General features: G+C 36.2%; 3 protein-coding genes across 11 annotated transcripts in view; 2 read left to right on the top strand and 1 right to left on the bottom strand.

The window, feature by feature from the left end:
• Positions 1 to 2,801: 2,801 nt before the first annotated feature.
• LOC126367879 (isocitrate dehydrogenase [NADP] cytoplasmic) lies at positions 2,802 to 6,817 on the bottom strand. Of its 2 annotated transcripts, none has more exons than XM_050011658.1 (2): positions 6,684 to 6,817; positions 2,802 to 4,211 (listed from the first exon to the last, which is right to left on the bottom strand). In XM_050011658.1, the coding sequence occupies exon 2, from the start codon at positions 4,199 to 4,201 to the stop codon at positions 2,975 to 2,977; it is 1,227 nt and encodes a 408-aa protein (XP_049867615.1). In that variant the 5' UTR covers positions 4,202 to 4,211; positions 6,684 to 6,817; the 3' UTR covers positions 2,802 to 2,974. The 2 variants fall into 2 exon arrangements, with proteins under 2 accessions (XP_049867615.1, XP_049867614.1); XM_050011657.1 differs by lacking the exon at positions 6,684 to 6,817 and adding an exon at positions 6,446 to 6,599.
• Positions 6,818 to 7,181: 364 nt separating this feature from the next.
• LOC126367463 (uncharacterized) overlaps positions 7,182 to 18,187 on the top strand; it is an 85,370-nt gene continuing 74,364 nt past the window's right edge. For 2 of the 3 annotated variants that reach the window (XR_007566493.1, XM_050010976.1), the window contains exons 1-9: positions 7,182 to 7,441; positions 7,683 to 7,886; positions 8,107 to 8,175; positions 8,676 to 8,816; positions 9,526 to 9,720; positions 9,982 to 10,122; positions 10,272 to 10,952; positions 11,111 to 11,343; positions 11,930 to 12,081. Coding sequence is in view for 2 of the 3 variants with exons in the window: in XM_050010976.1 (XP_049866933.1) it covers positions 7,298 to 7,441; positions 7,683 to 7,886; positions 8,107 to 8,175; positions 8,676 to 8,816; positions 9,526 to 9,720; positions 9,982 to 10,122; positions 10,272 to 10,952; positions 11,111 to 11,343; positions 11,930 to 12,081 (1,960 nt within the window). In the remaining variant the exon portion in view is untranslated. Of the gene's footprint in view, positions 7,442 to 7,682; positions 7,887 to 8,106; positions 8,176 to 8,675; positions 8,817 to 9,525; positions 9,721 to 9,981; positions 10,123 to 10,271; positions 10,953 to 11,110; positions 11,344 to 11,929; positions 14,818 to 18,187 lie in introns of those variants that run through there. The other variant, XM_050010974.1, reaches the window with a different exon arrangement.
• Positions 17,745 to 18,187, top strand: part of LOC126367486 (RNA-binding protein Musashi homolog Rbp6) — a 516,475-nt gene continuing 516,032 nt past the window's right edge. For 2 of the 6 annotated variants that reach the window (XM_050011017.1, XM_050011020.1), the window contains exons 1-2: positions 17,796 to 18,031; positions 18,112 to 18,152. In XM_050011017.1, coding sequence (XP_049866974.1) covers positions 17,973 to 18,031; positions 18,112 to 18,152 — 100 coding nt within the window. In that variant the 5' untranslated portion in view covers positions 17,796 to 17,972. Of the gene's footprint in view, positions 18,032 to 18,111; positions 18,153 to 18,187 lie in introns of all 6 variants that reach the window. The other 4 variants (XM_050011016.1, XM_050011019.1, XM_050011015.1 and 1 more) reach the window with 4 other exon arrangements.

Below are 18,187 nucleotides of genomic sequence, written 5' to 3'. Positions count from 1 at the left end.
CAAGCGGGAAGCCTCTATTTTTCCTTAAAAAAATTGCACCGACAAGAGCGTGGCTCTTAAATTAGTAATGAAGTATCACTTAACTTAGTGTAAGTTTCATTAAAATCGGTTCTACATCGAAAATGGTCAAGGGTGTGTCGGATATATAAAATATTCGAGTGTTATAATAACGTAACCTACATATACCTAATATGATATATTATTGTAAGATTTAGTTACCTATTACTAGTAACCTACCTATAATAGGTAACTAAATCTTACAATTTAATTAAAAGAAGATATAAAAATGTTAAATTTTTGTTAAATGTTTAATGTCATAAAAATGTTAAATGTTTAATTGATAGAAACACCGCCCGATAAAAAGCTGTCAAGTGTAGTGCCATGCGTAAACAAGGACCATAACTTGGTCTTTGTGCGTAAACATAGACCTCCGCGTCAACCTCTGCGTAAATTAAGTATGTCAGCAGCAAATAGATAAAATATAGATAACATACCTACCTACCTAGCTATAAACTTTCAACTTCGGATTTTTCACAAAATTGTTGACTCCATACCTACGTGGTAAGATACATTACCACAGGTTACCTAAATGCATGTAGAAATTGTGCGTTTTACCTACATGCAAGTATTTTGCACAATTTCATCATCAATATCTTAATAAGATTTATAAGTAAGTACTCTCTCAAATAATCTCAACGTCACAGATATGAAAGATAAAAAAAGTAGGTAAGTAGCTATACGCGCTTGATTAGTTTGAACATGAGAAACATAACTGTATCCCCGAAAGGGTAGGTAGAGGTTTAAAGTATAGGAACAACCATTCCTCGAAAGTCTCATTATTTTGTTTTTAATAAAGCCAATATCAATGTTTCAGTCGCATATTATAACGGCCCTCGTGGTCCACTGGTTGAGCGTTGGGCTCACGATCCGGAGGTCCCAGGCTCGAATCCCGGTGGGAAGATATCACAAAAATCACTTTGTGATCCCTAGTTTGGTTAGGACATTACAGGCTGATCACCTGATTGTCCGAAAGTAAGATGATCCGTGCTTCGGAAGGCATGTTAAGCCGTTGGTCCAGGTTACTAAGTACTTACTGATGTAAGTACATGACATGCACAAGGGACATGAGCCATGTCAGGAGCCTTTGGCGGCTCAATAATAACCCTGACACCAGAACACACACACGATAAGAAGAGTCGCATATTAGTCTACCTACTATACCTACAAAAATCCAAAATACTTACTTAGGTACCCTAATTGATCTCTATAGAAGTACCTAGTTGAGAAGATAAGTTATCGCATTCAGGGACAAATGAAGACGATATTTTCCTCACGCACAGTTATAGCACAGACAGGCTCACATAGTTATAGCACCTACTTAAAAATCACGAACTAAACAGCCACCTCTCTGATAAGAGTGATAAGACCCAAATTGCTATTTCGACTGTAAGAACTTACGTCAAAATTATCCACTATTCAACAAAAAACTTAAACATGTAAATATTATAATTCTAATGAACGCTCTATACGTTAGATTACGTTGTTAAATTGCCATGTCTGTCTGATTAGCTGATAAAGATAAGATTATATAAACATAATACCTACATACCTATCTATATGCAGCGTCCGCGGCACAGGGACGGCGCTTGATGACCTAGACCTAAGTTCACGTACACGGGCGGCACGGGTGAATTACATCGAGGGCTTCGACCAATAGTCGTACGACATAAGTATATCAACGTAGATAGCATTCGCAACGTGTTTTTTGGTCAAAGTTCTCGATATAATTCCGTCGCACACTGTACGTACCTAACCCGTGCCGCTGGTGAACTTTAGGTCCTAGTTAGGCCTGTAAGTGGGTAAAATAGATCTATATAAAAGGTTTTTTAAGCATTTCACCTCATCTGCTAAACCGAAGGGAATTCTTAGGCAACTAATATAAGGAGTTAACTATGTTTGTGGTACCAGTCGGCACCAACGAGCTTAAACGAGTGAGCAAAGTCAACAATGGATGCGGCAGTTTTGAACATGCCAAGTGCTACACCAGCACCTTTGAAGTCGTTCACGAGTTGCTTAATGGATAACACTAAATAACGAACTTGTTAACTTGCTGTGTTGGTTGTTAGGTTGTTGAGGCGTAGGTACCTAGTTCATCATGCGATGGATCACTAAATACTCTAATTGGGAATATAGTCGTGAGCTCATGTCCAAAAACATGATGCCAAATTACTGACTCTACGAAAAGGAATTACTGTATTGATTTTTTTCTTATTTCGGTTACTTCTCTGCTGGTGTGAGAATAAGTATGTATCTTTACATATTCTCTAATGGCTAGTTAAATCTATTAATAATAATATGTTACTATTGAGGATTGCGAAAATGTTCAATACTCACCTCACAATTTGTTTTGCACACCCCGATGCGTGAGTTTTGCCTGTAATAACTCGTTAGTGGTGTGTGACTGCAATTTATCTAGATACGTAGTTGAATAAATGACGTCTATAGGTAGATAATTCAAAAATCTCATTCATTCAATTCTATGTTCTTTTCAATGCCTAAAATGTAATTTTATTGATTGACGTCAAAATAAGCCACTTTAAATTCGATAAAACTTTAGAATTTACTTTTTATTCGGCTTCAGGTAGGTATTACAAAATAACGAATGTTTATTCATGCACGACAAGTGGCATTGAAAAATAAACGAATAATGATGCATTGTCTTTCCAGTCTTAAAAAAAATAATTAGATAGGTACCTAACTTTTCTTTGAGAAGCAAGTTTTTTGAAAGAAAAGTTTTAAAATACAGTGTAAAGGAAATCATTTAATAAATCAATAAAATAATATACAGAATAAATAAATGCTTAAATTACGTTGAAATACCCTTAATACCATTACATGTGACCAACGAAAATATTATTACGTAAATTTAAAAAAAATAATGTTACAGATTACTCTTCGGCATTTCAATAATCAGTCATTTGCCCAACTTTTTCTTCAGGTTTTCAGCCAGTTTGTCCATGAACTCAAATGTTTCGTAGTAGTCTGATCTCTTGACATTGTTCATGCCCTTGATGCAAATAGCAAGATCTTTAGTCATCACACCACTCTCAATGGTCTCGATACAGACGTTCTCAAGGGTCTCGGCGAAATTTTTGAGTTCGTCATTGTTATCTAACTTAGCACGGTGAAGCAGACCGCGAGTCCATGCGAAAATAGAGGCAATGGGGTTAGTAGATGTCTCTTTTCCTTGTTGATAGAAACGGAAATGCCTTGTTACCGTGCCGTGAGCTGCCTCAGCCTCAACAGTCTTGCCATCAGGACAAATAAGAACGGACGTCATAAGGCCCAAAGAACCGTAACCCTGGGCAACAGAATCGGACTGGACGTCACCATCGTAGTTCTTGCAAGCCCACACGAATCCACCCTCAGACTTCATGGCATACGCCACCATGTCATCAATGAGCCTGTGTTCGTACCAGATGCCCTTGGCCTCAAACTGCGCCTTGTATTCCTTGTCGTAAATTTCTTGGAAAATGTCCTTGAAACGGCCATCGTACTTCTTCAGAATAGTGTTCTTGGTGCTCAAGTAGAGCGGATACTGCCTGTCCAAAGCATATTTAAACGACGAGTGAGCAAAGTCAACTATGGATGCGTCAGTGTTGAACATGCCAAGTGCTACACCAGCGCCCTTGAAGTCGTTCACGACGTGCTTAATGGATTCTCCTGAGGGAGATGTCCAAGTTAGCTCCAATTTGCCCTCTCCAGGCACAACGAAGTCAGTCGCTTTGTATTGATCGGCGTGAGCATGACGACCAATAATGATTGGCTTATCCCATCCAGTCACTAAACGAGGGATGTTTTTGCAGATGATTGCCTCCCTGAATACAGTGCCCCCAAGGATGTTACGCAAGGTGCCGTTAGGACTCTTCCACATTTGCTTCAAGTTGAATTCTTCAACTCTCTTTTCGTCAGGAGTAATGGTGGCGCACTTGATACCGACGTTATATTTTTTAATGGCATTGGCACAGTCAATGGTAACTTGGTCATTGGTTTTATCACGGTACTCAATGCCCAAGTCGTACGTATGTAATTCAATATCCAAAAAAGGCAAGATTAGCTTATCTTTAATGAGGTCCCAAATAATCCTGGTCATCTCATCTCCGAGAACGTCGACGACGGGTCCTGCCTTGATCTTCGACATTGTGAGGTTTCTGAAAAAGAAAATATATGTAACTATTCAAAATTTGTTCAAAAAAAACATAACATACTGTTTATTTATATAAATAAATATAACTGCTGTTTCTCATGTAATAATATTAAATAATGACAAAATGTGTTTATCACTATTACTTGACCTTGGTTTGTGGTTGATAACCACTTCACACAAACTATCATTCAACATCATAACCAACAAAATAGGTTAATGTCCTGATAATTATAAACTATAATAAATCAATAGCATAATATTTATACCTACTATAATCATACAAATAGAACATCAGTGACATAATTTACCTACCTAATACATAAATATAGGTAACAATATACTTAAAAAAAAATCAAGTCTTTAGATTTTCCTTGGTTTAACCTTCTAATTTCATGGATAACAGATATAATTATATAATTAACATATTATGCATCTTTTATCTTTGTTTTTGGGTATAAATGATGACCCTTTTTATTACACCCAGGCACAATTACATCTTCCACCCATTATTATTCTGATCATAATAAAGAGAAGCAATATATAGGTAGGATCATCATTCTACACATAATGTGATCCAAATATGCACAATTATTTTTTTTTACATGCCTCTTCCAATATATTGCATATTTGAATTATATACCCAAGTAATGAGAAAAAAGGTAATTAACACATTAAATCTCAACACCGCCATCTATATTATTTTTGGGGAATGTTGCCTGGAAAGTCCCTTATTAACGTAAAACTATATTCGTGTAGATTTTTGTTAAATTTATTCTTTTTTTAATCTATGGTAATCTACACAATGACATGAAAGCCTTTTGCCTACTTCCACAGTCTAATGTCGTACGGCATCTTGCTGTGGGGTCATGCTGCAGATGTGAACAGCATTTTTGTTCTGCAAAAGGCCATTCGGGCGATTTACAAATTGGGACCCAAGATGTCACTTAGAAATAAATTTAAAGAAATTAATATTTTAACTTTGGCATCACAATATATCTTTGAAAACTTAATATATGTAAAAAACATATAGGATTATTTGCAAAAAATAGCGATCAGAATCAGAATCATTTATTCAACATAATTATCATGGATAAACTTGTTGAAGGTCAATGTAACATTTTTGAATTTACGTCATTTCGCAAGGTGTTATGGCTGAGGAGAAGAAATGACAAGAAACTGCAACAGCAACACATCTTTTAAAAACCAATGAGGATATACATTACAAGTTATTTAATAACTAGAGGAACACATTCAATACCAGACATTTTTATCATTTAGGTAGTCATTAATCTTATAATAAGCACATTGTTAATACCCGGAATAAAAATAAACTTGCTTTACAAGTCAGTCGATTACATAAGATTACTAAATCTTTTAAGGGGCAATGTATACATTTTTACAATAAGATTCCCATTGACATTCAGAATTTGCCTTTCAACTGCTTTAAGACAGTAGTTAAACAAAAACCTTACAAAAAAGGTTATTATAAAGTTAGTGATTATTTAGAAGATATGAATGCATGGGATTAACTGTCTGAGAACTGATATTAGGCAGCTAAATTACTCAATTGTATATCAATATTTTATGTTTATTTTTATTATGTAAAAATTGACGATTCAAAGTGTAACTATGTTACCTACTGAATAAAGATATTTTTGAATTTGAAAGAAATCATATATTCTCTTCATTTATCTTCAGTTCTTCTTCAGTACTTCTACTAGGTACTTTAAGGGAATATTTTTTGTTGATGGAAAAAACTAAATGTGCACATACCTACCTACTCAGAAAGATGTAACATTATTAAATAAAATACAAATACATATACTCTAAAAATAAACAAATTGGGGGACTACTTTACAACAAAGTAAAATATGTACTACAATTTTTTTTTAATTGCTAAAACAAGAGCTAGACCTATTTTTTATTTTTGTGCCACATAAGTATTTAACATAATTTTTATAAATAAGTACACATAAACAGCCTATATATGTATGTCCCATTGCTGGGTACACACCTCCACTCAAATAATAATGGAAAAATAAGTGCAATGTTCATGTCTCTTATGTAAATTTACCAAGTTCCAAGCCCCAAAAACTTGTTTATTAGCAGCCGTGGCTAAGTACAAAGTTCAAGAAGGCTTTGGAATAGTAAACAACCACAAAAGTAGTAATGACACCATGGATTCCTAAAAGCCGGATATTTAAACAGTACAGTAGGTATTGCTAATATGAATCTTACCAGTATACTGGAGTAATGGGTTAAAATAATTCTCTAAATAAGCGGCAAGACCCGTGATATTCCACTGACTGTGCCCAAGCAACTGACGATTGCGATAATTGTGTGGAATTGATATTACCTACTTGTCAGGCAAATAATTGAATTGAATGAATAAACCGACAGATAACTAGCCTCGGACCTGTGGTGGTGAGTAATGGATAAAAACATTGCTAATATTAAATAAATAAGTCGAAATTACCTCGTCAACAAAAATGCACAATTTCAGAAAGTACCAGGAGAGACGGTGGAAAGTGGAAGCAGAAAGAAAGTTATAAAAATAAATTATAGAAAGTAGATTTTATACACGTCTGTATCAAATGTCAAAAATTGAATATCTCGTGTTCCAAATATTACCAATTGATATTAAGATATTGCCTATCCTTCTCTGTTTTGCTAAAAAGACGATTTTCTATCTTTATCTGTTATGTCAAAGTTAGCAAAAATACTCCACTAGGAACGTAAATTGTTCCTATAGTGATGTGAAAGTCGCACTCGCAATCGATAAAAGTATTATCATTTTGTAGATTTCTTAAATATTAAAGAAAAACGTATGAATGACGTTTTGTTACACTTTTATTTGAACAAAGCAAATGAGAATAATTATTATAAGTAATAATTTGATATTGCATGTTACTCACACGGACACCTAATATCCGAAAATCTACACATCTCTACTTAAACATACTAAAAAAAGTGGTTCAATGGCTGACTGTTGTGCTGTTTTATAAATCAGTTATTGGTCAAATAGAATTAAATTGTGTGAGAAGTAATGAAGATTAAACGCTTTGTGTGATTTTTTGATGAAAGTTCAAAATGGTGATACAGAAAAACTGGAATAATGGGGAGGCGTCGCAACAAAATTCAGCTTCAGAAAGCTCATCAAGTACGACATGGAGCTTTCAAGCTCCAGTGAAAGCTTTGAGTATTCGAAGCGTTGCACCAAACAACGCACAAGTAGTAAGTAGTACTTGCAATATTCTCCAAGTTGATTTCATTTAACGTAAGATACAAGCTATGTACATGGACTATTGCTCCTGTTATTGTTATGTGAAACGCCCTTTTGTTATGTAGGATTATTTTAAAAACATTACCAAAATATTACTGGGCTTCGTTATTTTAGAGATCTCATATTAAATTTCACAAGGCAATTGTATTAATATATAACAAAAAAAGAATTATATATGAATAACTATTTCAGAAACAGCCTGTGACGCGCCAAATCGCAATTAATACGCTAGCAGCAATGCACCGAAGGTTTAGTTTACCTGGCCCGGTGCAGCCTCACTCGAGACCCATTTCAGAATTCAGAGCCAGCGCTAACAAGTCACTGGACATGTTGCGACAGACCATACAGTCAGCCGTCACTAGAGAAATTGATCAAGTTATCAAAAAGTATTTGGAGGTAAGTGATTTATAATAGAGATTATATTTATAGACGAAAAACAATAGGCAAATAAAAAAAAGTCATGGGTTGGAAATAGGCGTGAGTTTAAGTATGTATGTATGTATATTTAACAATATCTATAATGAAACCCATCCAATATTTTTTGTTAAATGTTTGTGATTAGCTGTATATAATCCTTGCAATAAAAATCAAAAGTCTAATAAGAAAGTTATTTCAGAAATTCTTCGTTCCGGCTGTCAATAATATAAGACTGAACTTGGGAGATGAATCTGTCAGTGAAGATCAGGTAACTATCCTAATTTATTTTAACACCTAATAAAAGTAAATAATAACCTAAACATTTTTAGCTTAGTACCTACTTGATAAATAGTTCACACATTTACATCTACCAGTTAAGAGGTAAAATGGTATGCCCCATATCTTCAGTGATTGATGAGATGGTTTTGTTTTGTTGAATGAGATGTTTTTTGAAAAGTTTCTATTGAATTTATACATGGAAAATTGGAAATACAGTCTGTGTGATGTCATCAATAAAAAGGGTCTACCATCAAACCCATTGTTACTTAAATCAATATTGATTTTTGATCATCATAGACTAGCTTCTATTTTCTATATTTATCTTTGACCTACTCAAATATGCTATTACTAATACAAAAAATTTGTATTTACCCCTAGCTATTTAAAAATTTGAAACCAAAAATTAGATTATAATTATGTATATTTTACTTTGCTATTTGAATTAGCTGAATAATTTATCTAAAATTTTTACTGATTACGATGTTCCAGGTGAGAGCAGTATGTCGTGCCATGTTAGATGCTACTCGGCTTCTTTATACAACTCCTCCAAAACCCGCACCATCTCCATACGAGACCAGTGATTCCGAATCAAGTAACAGTGTTGACTCGAAATTTGCCAAGCAAACAAATGTGAGTAACTTTCTTTAATATTTCAACATCACAAGGAAAATAATATTTATATTATGTATAACCAAGCATAACAAATATAGATAAAGTTAACAAAATATTCCTGATAACTAATATTTTTATTACATAAACAAAAAACAGATATATTTTTAGACAATATTATAAATACTTGATAAAAATCAGCTCAAAATATTGTTTATTTGAAATTCATTGTAATTCACATTTCATTTTAAAAAGTAGGTATATAAGTAAGAGTTGAGACACAACCTGAATTAAAATAAAAAAACCCAATTGCACAGTGAAAACAAGGCACAGTAGAGTAATAATCCATTTGGAGCTATTTACAAATACAACATCAAATTCGATACATTGTTTAGACTGACAAAGCCTTTTTAAAGGATGTTTCTGATAAACAAAGACTGTTGGGTATCACTCATATTCCTGGTCACCAGTGCTGCTGGTTTTCTTATCATTTATTAAGCGCACTCGCATGTTGCGGTACTCCTTGTTAAAGCATCTGGGTAAGCCCATATCATTATCAATTTTATTGCAGTTTTTCATTAGGCGAGATTGAGTCCAATTTACTTATTGTCGCACTATCGGTGTATGGGGTTCCCCTTCGTTATCTTAAGTCGCCATTTGTTTTGATCACTTGCATCATCCTCAACAAGACCTACCAAAATCCTTTTCATATAAACTAATCAATCAACAGAGTCCACTCAATAAGCGGAAAGACACCGACTCAGATGCCGACCTGAATGCAAAGCGCAAGAAGATTAAGGAGGAGTCTTGTGACAGTGCGTCGTCGTCACCACTTCCTTCACCAGCCATAAGGGATCTAGAGAAATGGAATCCGGCGAGGTTGACGCAAGAGACGCTATTTATTATGGGATCTCATGCTCACAAGGTAAGTGTTTTATTTCGTCGTAGTTTCTTCTTTAGTGTGAGATGTGTTTGCGACTTGTCAGGTCAATGATGGACCTCACCAACTCTGGCGTCAGTGTCCTATGTACCTAGATGAGATAATTTTACTATAAAGACTTTTTATCATGTCAATGTAAACATTTTTACATGACGTCGATTGTACCATTAGTATGTGAACAATTATTTTTTGTTGTGCAACATTTTATTCTTGGATAGGTTTATTTTGAGTTGTCAATATTTTTAGGTTCTGGGTCTTGGCAACTCGCGTGGGAGACTGTACACCAGACACGCAGGTTTGCTTAGGTATCCAGCCGATACTGCAGATAAGGAGTGGATTGCTAGTCACAACCTGGTCAATGCTGTTGGAGGGAAAACTTACATTATGGTATGTTCATTTACCACATAGAAATTTGAAATAAATTTACTGCCTATTCCTGGATTAACCTTTGATTTGTCAAAATACCAGATAAAGAAAATAGATTGTTTCTCGCGTAGATCGCGTACTAGGGTCTAAAGTATGTTCTTTCATTACAGGTTTTAGAAGACATTGAAGAGTTAGCAAATAGTGAAGCTTACAAACACAGCTCATTGCCTATGCTTGGAGAACTGACTGGCTTTAATGTGCCACCTTTCATGCTGCGCAAAATAAAGGCTTATGTTACAAAGAGAGCCCTTAGTGGCGACTTGTCTAATGCTGACAGTCCTCAACCGTCGATGAGTCTGCAAGAAGACGAAAAGTTCAAAACTGAAGACATCAAAATTGAACAAGATACATTCGACAATTTTAACCCCAGTCAATACAACACAGATAACTCGAGAGATTTCCCCGACATTATGAAAGAAGATCCAGATTTCGCTGATATAAAAGTCGAGGATATTGACGATATAAAAGTTGATGGAATTAAAGTAGAAGACCTTGATGCTTCTATCAAGGTTGAGAATATTGATGACATTAATGTGGATGGTATTAAGGTTGAAGATATAAAGTTGGAAAATGAAGATTTTGATTTGTGTAAGCAAACTGATGATGATGAACAAAATCCTCTAGTTGATGGTTTGTTGGAGGCGGACATTGAGTTTCTGAGTCGGAATTTGGGGAACATCGAAAGTGATGCTGATGCAAGGAAAACCATTGAGAAACTGACCGGTGCTAATCCTGACACCATAACGCTTGTTGGAGACGAATTTGATATAGGGACAACATTGAATACAAGTGTAAGTATATTTAGTGTGTACCTTTCATAATCCTTATCGCCATTACAAGTTAGTCAAGTTATTATTCGGTCACTTGATGTTGATTAAAAGAAATCTCAGCCGGCTTACCTTAGTAACTAATGAAATCGAAACCTCAAATACTAAACTTTCTTTTCCAGTTTCCGACGTCAGCACAAACAACTAAATGCATCACAGTAGCGTCCACAACCAGCGGTATGGTGCATAGTGTGCCTGTGGCTCACATCACCCCCCCTCGCATCACAGGCAGCACTGTGCACTACTACACCAGTAATGGGGTGCAGCCTAGTGGACAGAGGACCATACACCACTTGCCGCAGGCTACTGTCACTATCCAAAGCATCCCTGGGTCCACTTCGCAGATGATTCGCGGGTTAGTTAAAAGTTATAGCAATATTTTTCCTAAAGACACTTGCGCGTGAGGTACCAAATAACAAAGTTATGGCAGATATTTTTTTACTTTTAGACTTTTTTGCTGTTTGAGCAATAAGGCCGCCTGTTGTAGGCACAACAGTTTTGTCTTCAGTTTTGCTTATGTTTATGTTGTGGTCAATAAAGAACATTTATTACTTACTAATTGTAAGTAACTAAAAATAAAAATTGTATTTTGTAACTAAAAATTGTAAGTACTTACTAATTGTAAGTAATAAATATTAAAAAATGAGTACTGGATACACAAGCCATGTAACTCGTCCCTGGCCCTGGCAAAAATAAGCCTAGACAAAATAATAATACTAACACCATACCAAACGACAAAGAAACAAAGAAAATGTTCGATAGGTACGAAACACAATAAAATAAAAGTAGTATTTTACTGCATTAAGTCACGAAAAAGCATAAGTTTACACATAATATTAGATTACTCGTCATCATACTTTGAAAAATGTTGTTAAAAGTAAAAATAAACACATTTATGTTATATCTACTGAATGGGTTCTAAATGAGTTTGTGTTCCACAGAATCCCGATTAACGCAAAATCCGGAACATTTAGCACGGTGATGTCGCAAGGCACAGCGAGCACCATAATCGGCTTCGGGACACGCACCAGTAACGCCACCATCATCGGGACCCCTCAGTACGTCAACGTCTCTTCCAAGTCCTTCCCCACCGGTAACATCTTGCACAATGCTATAGTGTCGCGAAACATCATTAATCGCACCAATCTCGCTGTCACATCCGGAGTATCCTTCAACGTAACAGCTGTTAGACCGATTCTGCACACGACAGCCCCGAAAATAAGCACCGTCGTAACAGCGAGCTCTGACTTCGACAACATATCGACTACAAAAGATATGATCGACAACGCCTGCAATTCTTCCGTGATGTTGAAAAAAGTTCTGACTTTGGGAAGCGCTGGAGCGGCTAAGTCTTTTATGATGCACAATACTCAGAAAGTATTGTCCACCGGTTTCGCTAATGGAGTTACACCGCCTCCGAACGTTACTATTGTTAGTTCTGGGACAAGTGGAGGTATGTTGAGTAATACCAATATTGGCAATAATACATCGAACATCGTAAGTCCTACCACAGGGACCCTGAGCGCTACACACGCTACGCTGTCAGCATTGTTGGCTTCAACTGAAAATGCACAGCATAGTAAGAATTAAACCACGCTTTATCTTTTATATGATCTCTAAATTAGTTTTAAGTCGTACACTCGTACTTTCAATCGTATCTTGTTGTGTATCGTGATTTCAAATATTAGAATGTTCTCGCGTCAATGTTAGAGAACGTAAGGTTCTAGTAGGTACATCTCTTATATAAATCAAATCGTAGGTGTAGAGATTCAGATGTGATTTCTTAAATCTACCTCTTTTAACAAAGTTTATAGTGATTAAACCCGCGTAACCAATATGGATCTAATTTTGAACATAATTCTAACAACCTTTGATTGAGGTTTTACTATCACAAAGTATAGTAGCCGTAACAAATGAAGAAATTATTATTTGTGGCATTTATTTTCCTTTAAAGTTGTAAGAACGAATGTCCTTTTAAAATCCAAAGCCCATTGCTTAACTATTGTGTCTGGCAATCTCGGTCTTAGGAGGTTAATGTTCGATATAATCTAGCGGAACTGGTTACGCGTTAAAAATCTATCACCGACAAAATGTCGATGAGAACTACGAGTATTTTATATTAATGAAGATGGTTGTGTTAACAATATGCCAAAGGACATCAAATAAGTAGGTCAAAGTATGATAATTTTAGGAACGAAGGATTATAATATATATTTTATTATTTGCAGCTCAATGATGATTACTTAGAGCCATATATTGAACAGTTCAATCAGAAATATTTTCTTAATTTGATGGACTGTTATACAGATGTTCTTTCTATAATTTTATGGCGGAATAAATGACTTACTGTTCTATTTTTTGATACACTTTGATCAGAATCTTTAGCGGGTGCGTATTTTGTTAATACCATTAAAGATGACGGATCTTAATTTGTACGATCGTTTTATAATATTTTTATAATTTATTATACAATAGTTTGTAAGGGTATATTTAACATGTTACATTTTAAGGTAGTTAAGAGATCGTGTTATGTTTTGCTTACTTAGATGCAATAGAGCTTTATTTATTCGAGCGATATGAATGCTGCTAATGGGATGCTAAATGCGAGTCCACTGTCGGGAGGTTTATGACTTTTTTATGAGGAACTGACCTGTACCCGCCTCTTTTCTCAGAATTGAACATTTTAGTTCTAATAATAGTGTTACTGAGTGTTCAACGATCAATCGATATTCTCTGTTCGGACTGTCCATGTCGTAATTGAATAGTTTTTCTAGTGATAGATACTGAAGCTCATGAAGAAAGCCAATTAAATTTTGTAGAGTAGGAGATTTAGTAGCTGTTATTGTAACTGATTTTTAGTACAAACCAAGTAGATCTCAATATAAAATAGAGTGGGCGCTTTTTTCTATGACTATTATTCGCGTCGCTTATTTTTAATATTCCACCGCGCCGCAAGACTGCAATGCTTTGAAAGCTTTAATTTTGTATATCTTTATACGGTTGCAATATTTTCACGCTATTTGTTTAGCTTTCGCGTGCAATCTGTTTTTTAGCGTTGTTTTGTTTAAGACTGTGGCTTTTTATTTGTTTTATGCCAGTCGTGTATGCGTAGCTTTAGTGTTGAAGGTAGTGATTATAATTATTAAAATATGCGGAGATGTTTGGTGTAGCAAACAAGTTCTTTAATAGCCAAAGTACTTTGGGTTCTGTTTCTAATCAGGCCAATTTAGTAACTTATTTTCGTTGCTAAGTGTTACTTGCCCAACCTGCAATAGAGTGGTGTAAGTATGTCTCATACATTCATATTTATTTACCTATGCAAATCTCAATATGTTTATTTGTAACCATATTCTCAGAACACCGTGGAGATTTCCCCGTTGTATAAGGTTGAACGATTTTGAATCTCAGCTAAGAAGGAAGCTATTTCCTACGTCTTATTTTACCGACTACCTTATTGTTATCTTATTGGTTTTGTTTGTTTGTAAATGAGCATTAAATTAGCTGTTGTTCCATGTGCGTGAGTGAGTAATTTATTAATTGTAGGTTTTAGTTTAGTATAGGGTGTTAATAACGGGGCTTGGAAATTGTAACAAAGTACCCCTTTAGTATTTCAACGGTGATTACGGGTTGTTTAGTTGGACTTCGTGTAAACTGTCATAAAACGACATGTTTCATGAAGAGAAGTTTAGTAGAAGTAGTAACCTTTTTGTAGGCATATTTTTAATATGCACTCGCGAGCAATAAACTGGAATCGCTTCATCACGCGTTGCCCAAAACTAGTTTTTACAATTTAATTTCAACACAACATAGCATCACGCCAGTATCCCCGAAGGGGTAGGCATAGGTGTATAGTATATACACCCATTCCTCGCCAGCTATGTTTCAGTCCCAAGTAATAGGGGGCGAGTCTTGCCATAGATAATTGATATCACCTTTTTCCCAGGATTTCTGCCCGGTTAACAAATCCTGGGAACAACGTGATATCAATTATCCATCATCCAAACATGGATTCAAACTCAAGTCGAGTTCCGTGGTATAGAGCCCTAGTCGGGATTCGAACCAGTGAACACGTGACACATGAACCTCTTGTATACCTTCGTGACACAAGTCCGATGAAGGTGTTGAGCGAAGGTACGGTCACGAGTACCAATATGTTTAAACTTTGAAACCATGTCACATTAATGTTTTTTGACAAATTAAACCGTACATCTTATTAAATGTCAAATATGATAACGCGATAGGGTTCTAAAGTGGGTACATGATATTGCTCATGACTGTACGCTGAAACGACCCTTGCTGGACTAGGATGAGGACTTGAGCGGCTTCTGTAGGTGTTTTACGTAAAACATGGAACTGTTGACCAATTTTCATAAACGCTTTTTGTATAGTTTCCCAAACATGCAGACGTCCACAACTTCGACCTAATGCAATAATTGCTTAAATTTTAAATATGAAATTAAATGAATTGTATATCTTTTAAATTAACAAAAATACCATTCAAATATTATACAAGTATCACAATCCCTCTTTCATTGCATAAAACAAATAGTCTTAAGCAACTCGCGATGAAGAGATTCCAGTTTATTGCTCGCGAGTGTACATGGTAGTTAAAATTGTTGTTCAGAAAGTATTTGGTGTTAGATAAATAGTTGGTCATAAAAGTAAATCTGACGGTTCGTTATAAAATAAAATAAATAATTATGAGATAAGAATTTTATCAGAAATGGCGAATGACGTTTTATATTTTTCCAAAGAAAGTTGTTTTGCCTTAAGCGCAGCTTTTTTATTTAATACGAATAACTTATTGAACATCGAGTGAATACAATGTAATATTGTTAAAAATGGCTTAAAATGCGTTAACGTACGTACCTAATAGTACTCAATTATTTAACATTAACTAAATATAAATCGTATTAAAATGGCCGTTGCGGTTTACGCAAAAACGAAACTTAAAATCGGTAAAAAAATTTGGAGTTATATTCTCAAACTGGAAATTCTCATAAATATAAAGAAAAAAAAAAATGACATTTTTTGAACCAATCAATAAAATTAGCAGTTTAAAAATATTTTTAATCATTGTTTTGCGAAACTGATTATCGGGCATATAGCCATTACGGTTATAATTTTTTGAAAATTTGGAAAATAAAATGAAAAACGACTTGCCATTCGTCATAATTAACTAAGTTTAACTAATTTAAATAAATAACAACGTCTTAAAACAAAATCCTAGAGCAATATTGATCGTACCTAGTAATTTCCCATATCGATGTTGTGAGTGAAATTGTTGTGAAAGTTTAGTACCTACATTAATGAATTTTCCTAACTTAATTCTTGATAGAATCAAACTATTTCTTTTCTCTTTGGAAATGAGATAAGGTTTTTCATTGGTTTTGTGTCGTTGCGACTATGTACCTGTATATTTATTGATTAGGTTGTTTAAGTTATTTTGTTATTTACCCGTTTCCAACAGTTCAGTTATGTTTTAAACTGTCGATAAATTAAGAAAACTGTGTGTTTGTTTCGAATTTCTGTCATTTTTTATTTTTATTTTATTAAGCATTCCGTTATGCTCTCTGTGATTTTTTACTTGATTTAAGGCGGGCCTATACGTCCCTAAAGAATGGGACCAAAACAGCTTGCATTGCTGTCATAACAAGTAATTCTTCATTCGATCGGTAGTGAGAACATACATTGTATTAACAATAACAAGTCGGGACCAGTGTTTAGGGGCGTATAGAGCCGCTATTACCCTTATGGCTGTGTGTAGTACCTATGCTAGATTGTAATGTTAATGATCCCCATAAATGTGTCAGTTATATTCACAATTTTCCTTAGAATTTTAAACATTCTAGCTACTAACTTCAGATTTGAACAAATAATTCCGTTAGTGAGATTTGTAAACACGGTTGTGTCTAAACATCCAATTCGAAATCAACTTTATAAGTAATAATTATACGAGCTTGTAAAACAATGTAATAAACGATGTGTTTATGAATAATGACAAGTTGTATGATTTGAAATGGAAGGCCGCTCGTCAAAATAAAACAATACGGCTTCGGGAAATTCTATTTCCAGTCCGCCGCGGTTGCCGCAACATTACTTTTCCATTGCGCTCTAACTTTATCGGCTGCGCGTCTTAATTGTATCCACTTTAACAAAGTTCGTTATAGAATTCTATTTGTATATGTCACATTTTCTCAACTGTGACTATTTATTAACTTTAAAAAGAAATTCAATTGTATACCAAACAAAAGCCTACGTAACTTTGTAGCGTGAGTAGGTAGGTCGGGTCCGTAACGGTATTTCGTAGCGAACGCTACGCACGTCGCGATCGAAGTGACGTCACAGAGAGGTTTCTCGCTACGATTCTTCCGCGATATTACGTCACCGCGACTGCCATTCTCGGATACTTATTATTTATATTCCGTTAACAATGTGCTATTATTAGCGAAGTTACTGAAGTATATAGTGAAAAAAGTGGAGTCATTGAGGAGCATCAAGAAAATGATTTCTTGATAATCTGGAAATTCTGAAATCGTAGAAAGAGCAGGTTCGTAAAGTTTAATTCGTAATACTCGTAAAAGTTATCGTAACGGGGGTGGGTGCCGGGTGTGGGATAGACGTATGGGGCGCGTGGGCGCGCGGTGGGCGTGCTCGGCGCGGGGCGGCGCTGCGGCGGCGCGGGTGCCGGGGGGCGGGGCGGGGGCGCGAGCACGTGCCGCGCGCTCACGTGGTGGAGCCGAGCGCGCCGCTCCGCGCGTTCGTGCCGGCCGTATGAATAATTGTGTACGGAGTGAATGAATCGATGCGGCGGCGGCGCGGGCGGCGCGGCGCGGCGGGGGCGGGGGCCGCGGGCTGCGTGGCGGGGTGCGCCGCGCCAGTCTCGTGCCGGTAGTCGGTAGTGCAACCGAGCGACTCCGGGAGCCGTCCCCGCCGCGCCGTCGCTCGCTCGTAGTCGTAGTGCGCCCGCCGGCGCCCGAGCCCATGGAAACCCAAAACCAGGATGTGGCACACAGCCCCGCCGAGGTGCCGAACGACCCGGGGTATGTCATCGCTGTTCTCCCATTGGAAGTCATCGAGCCGGCCGGTCGTCGCAGCGTCTAATTCTGTGTTTATCTTGCAGGAAGATGTTCGTCGGAGGACTCAGCTGGCAGACTAGTCCAGGTACGCTAGTCGGTCTCCGGCCGCGCTGCCCCGGC

This window comes from Pectinophora gossypiella, chromosome 6, assembly GCF_024362695.1.
Source record: "Pectinophora gossypiella chromosome 6, ilPecGoss1.1, whole genome shotgun sequence".
Classification (NCBI taxonomy): domain Eukaryota; kingdom Metazoa; phylum Arthropoda; class Insecta; order Lepidoptera; family Gelechiidae; genus Pectinophora; species Pectinophora gossypiella.
Note: the sequence above shows the minus strand (reverse complement) of the source record. Positions and strands in the feature narration are given on the sequence as shown.

Coding starts and splice junctions, on each gene's coding strand:
- LOC126367879 (XM_050011658.1), bottom strand. CDS start 4,201: ATGTCGAAGATCAAGGCAGGACCCGTCGTCGACGTTCTCGGAGATGAG.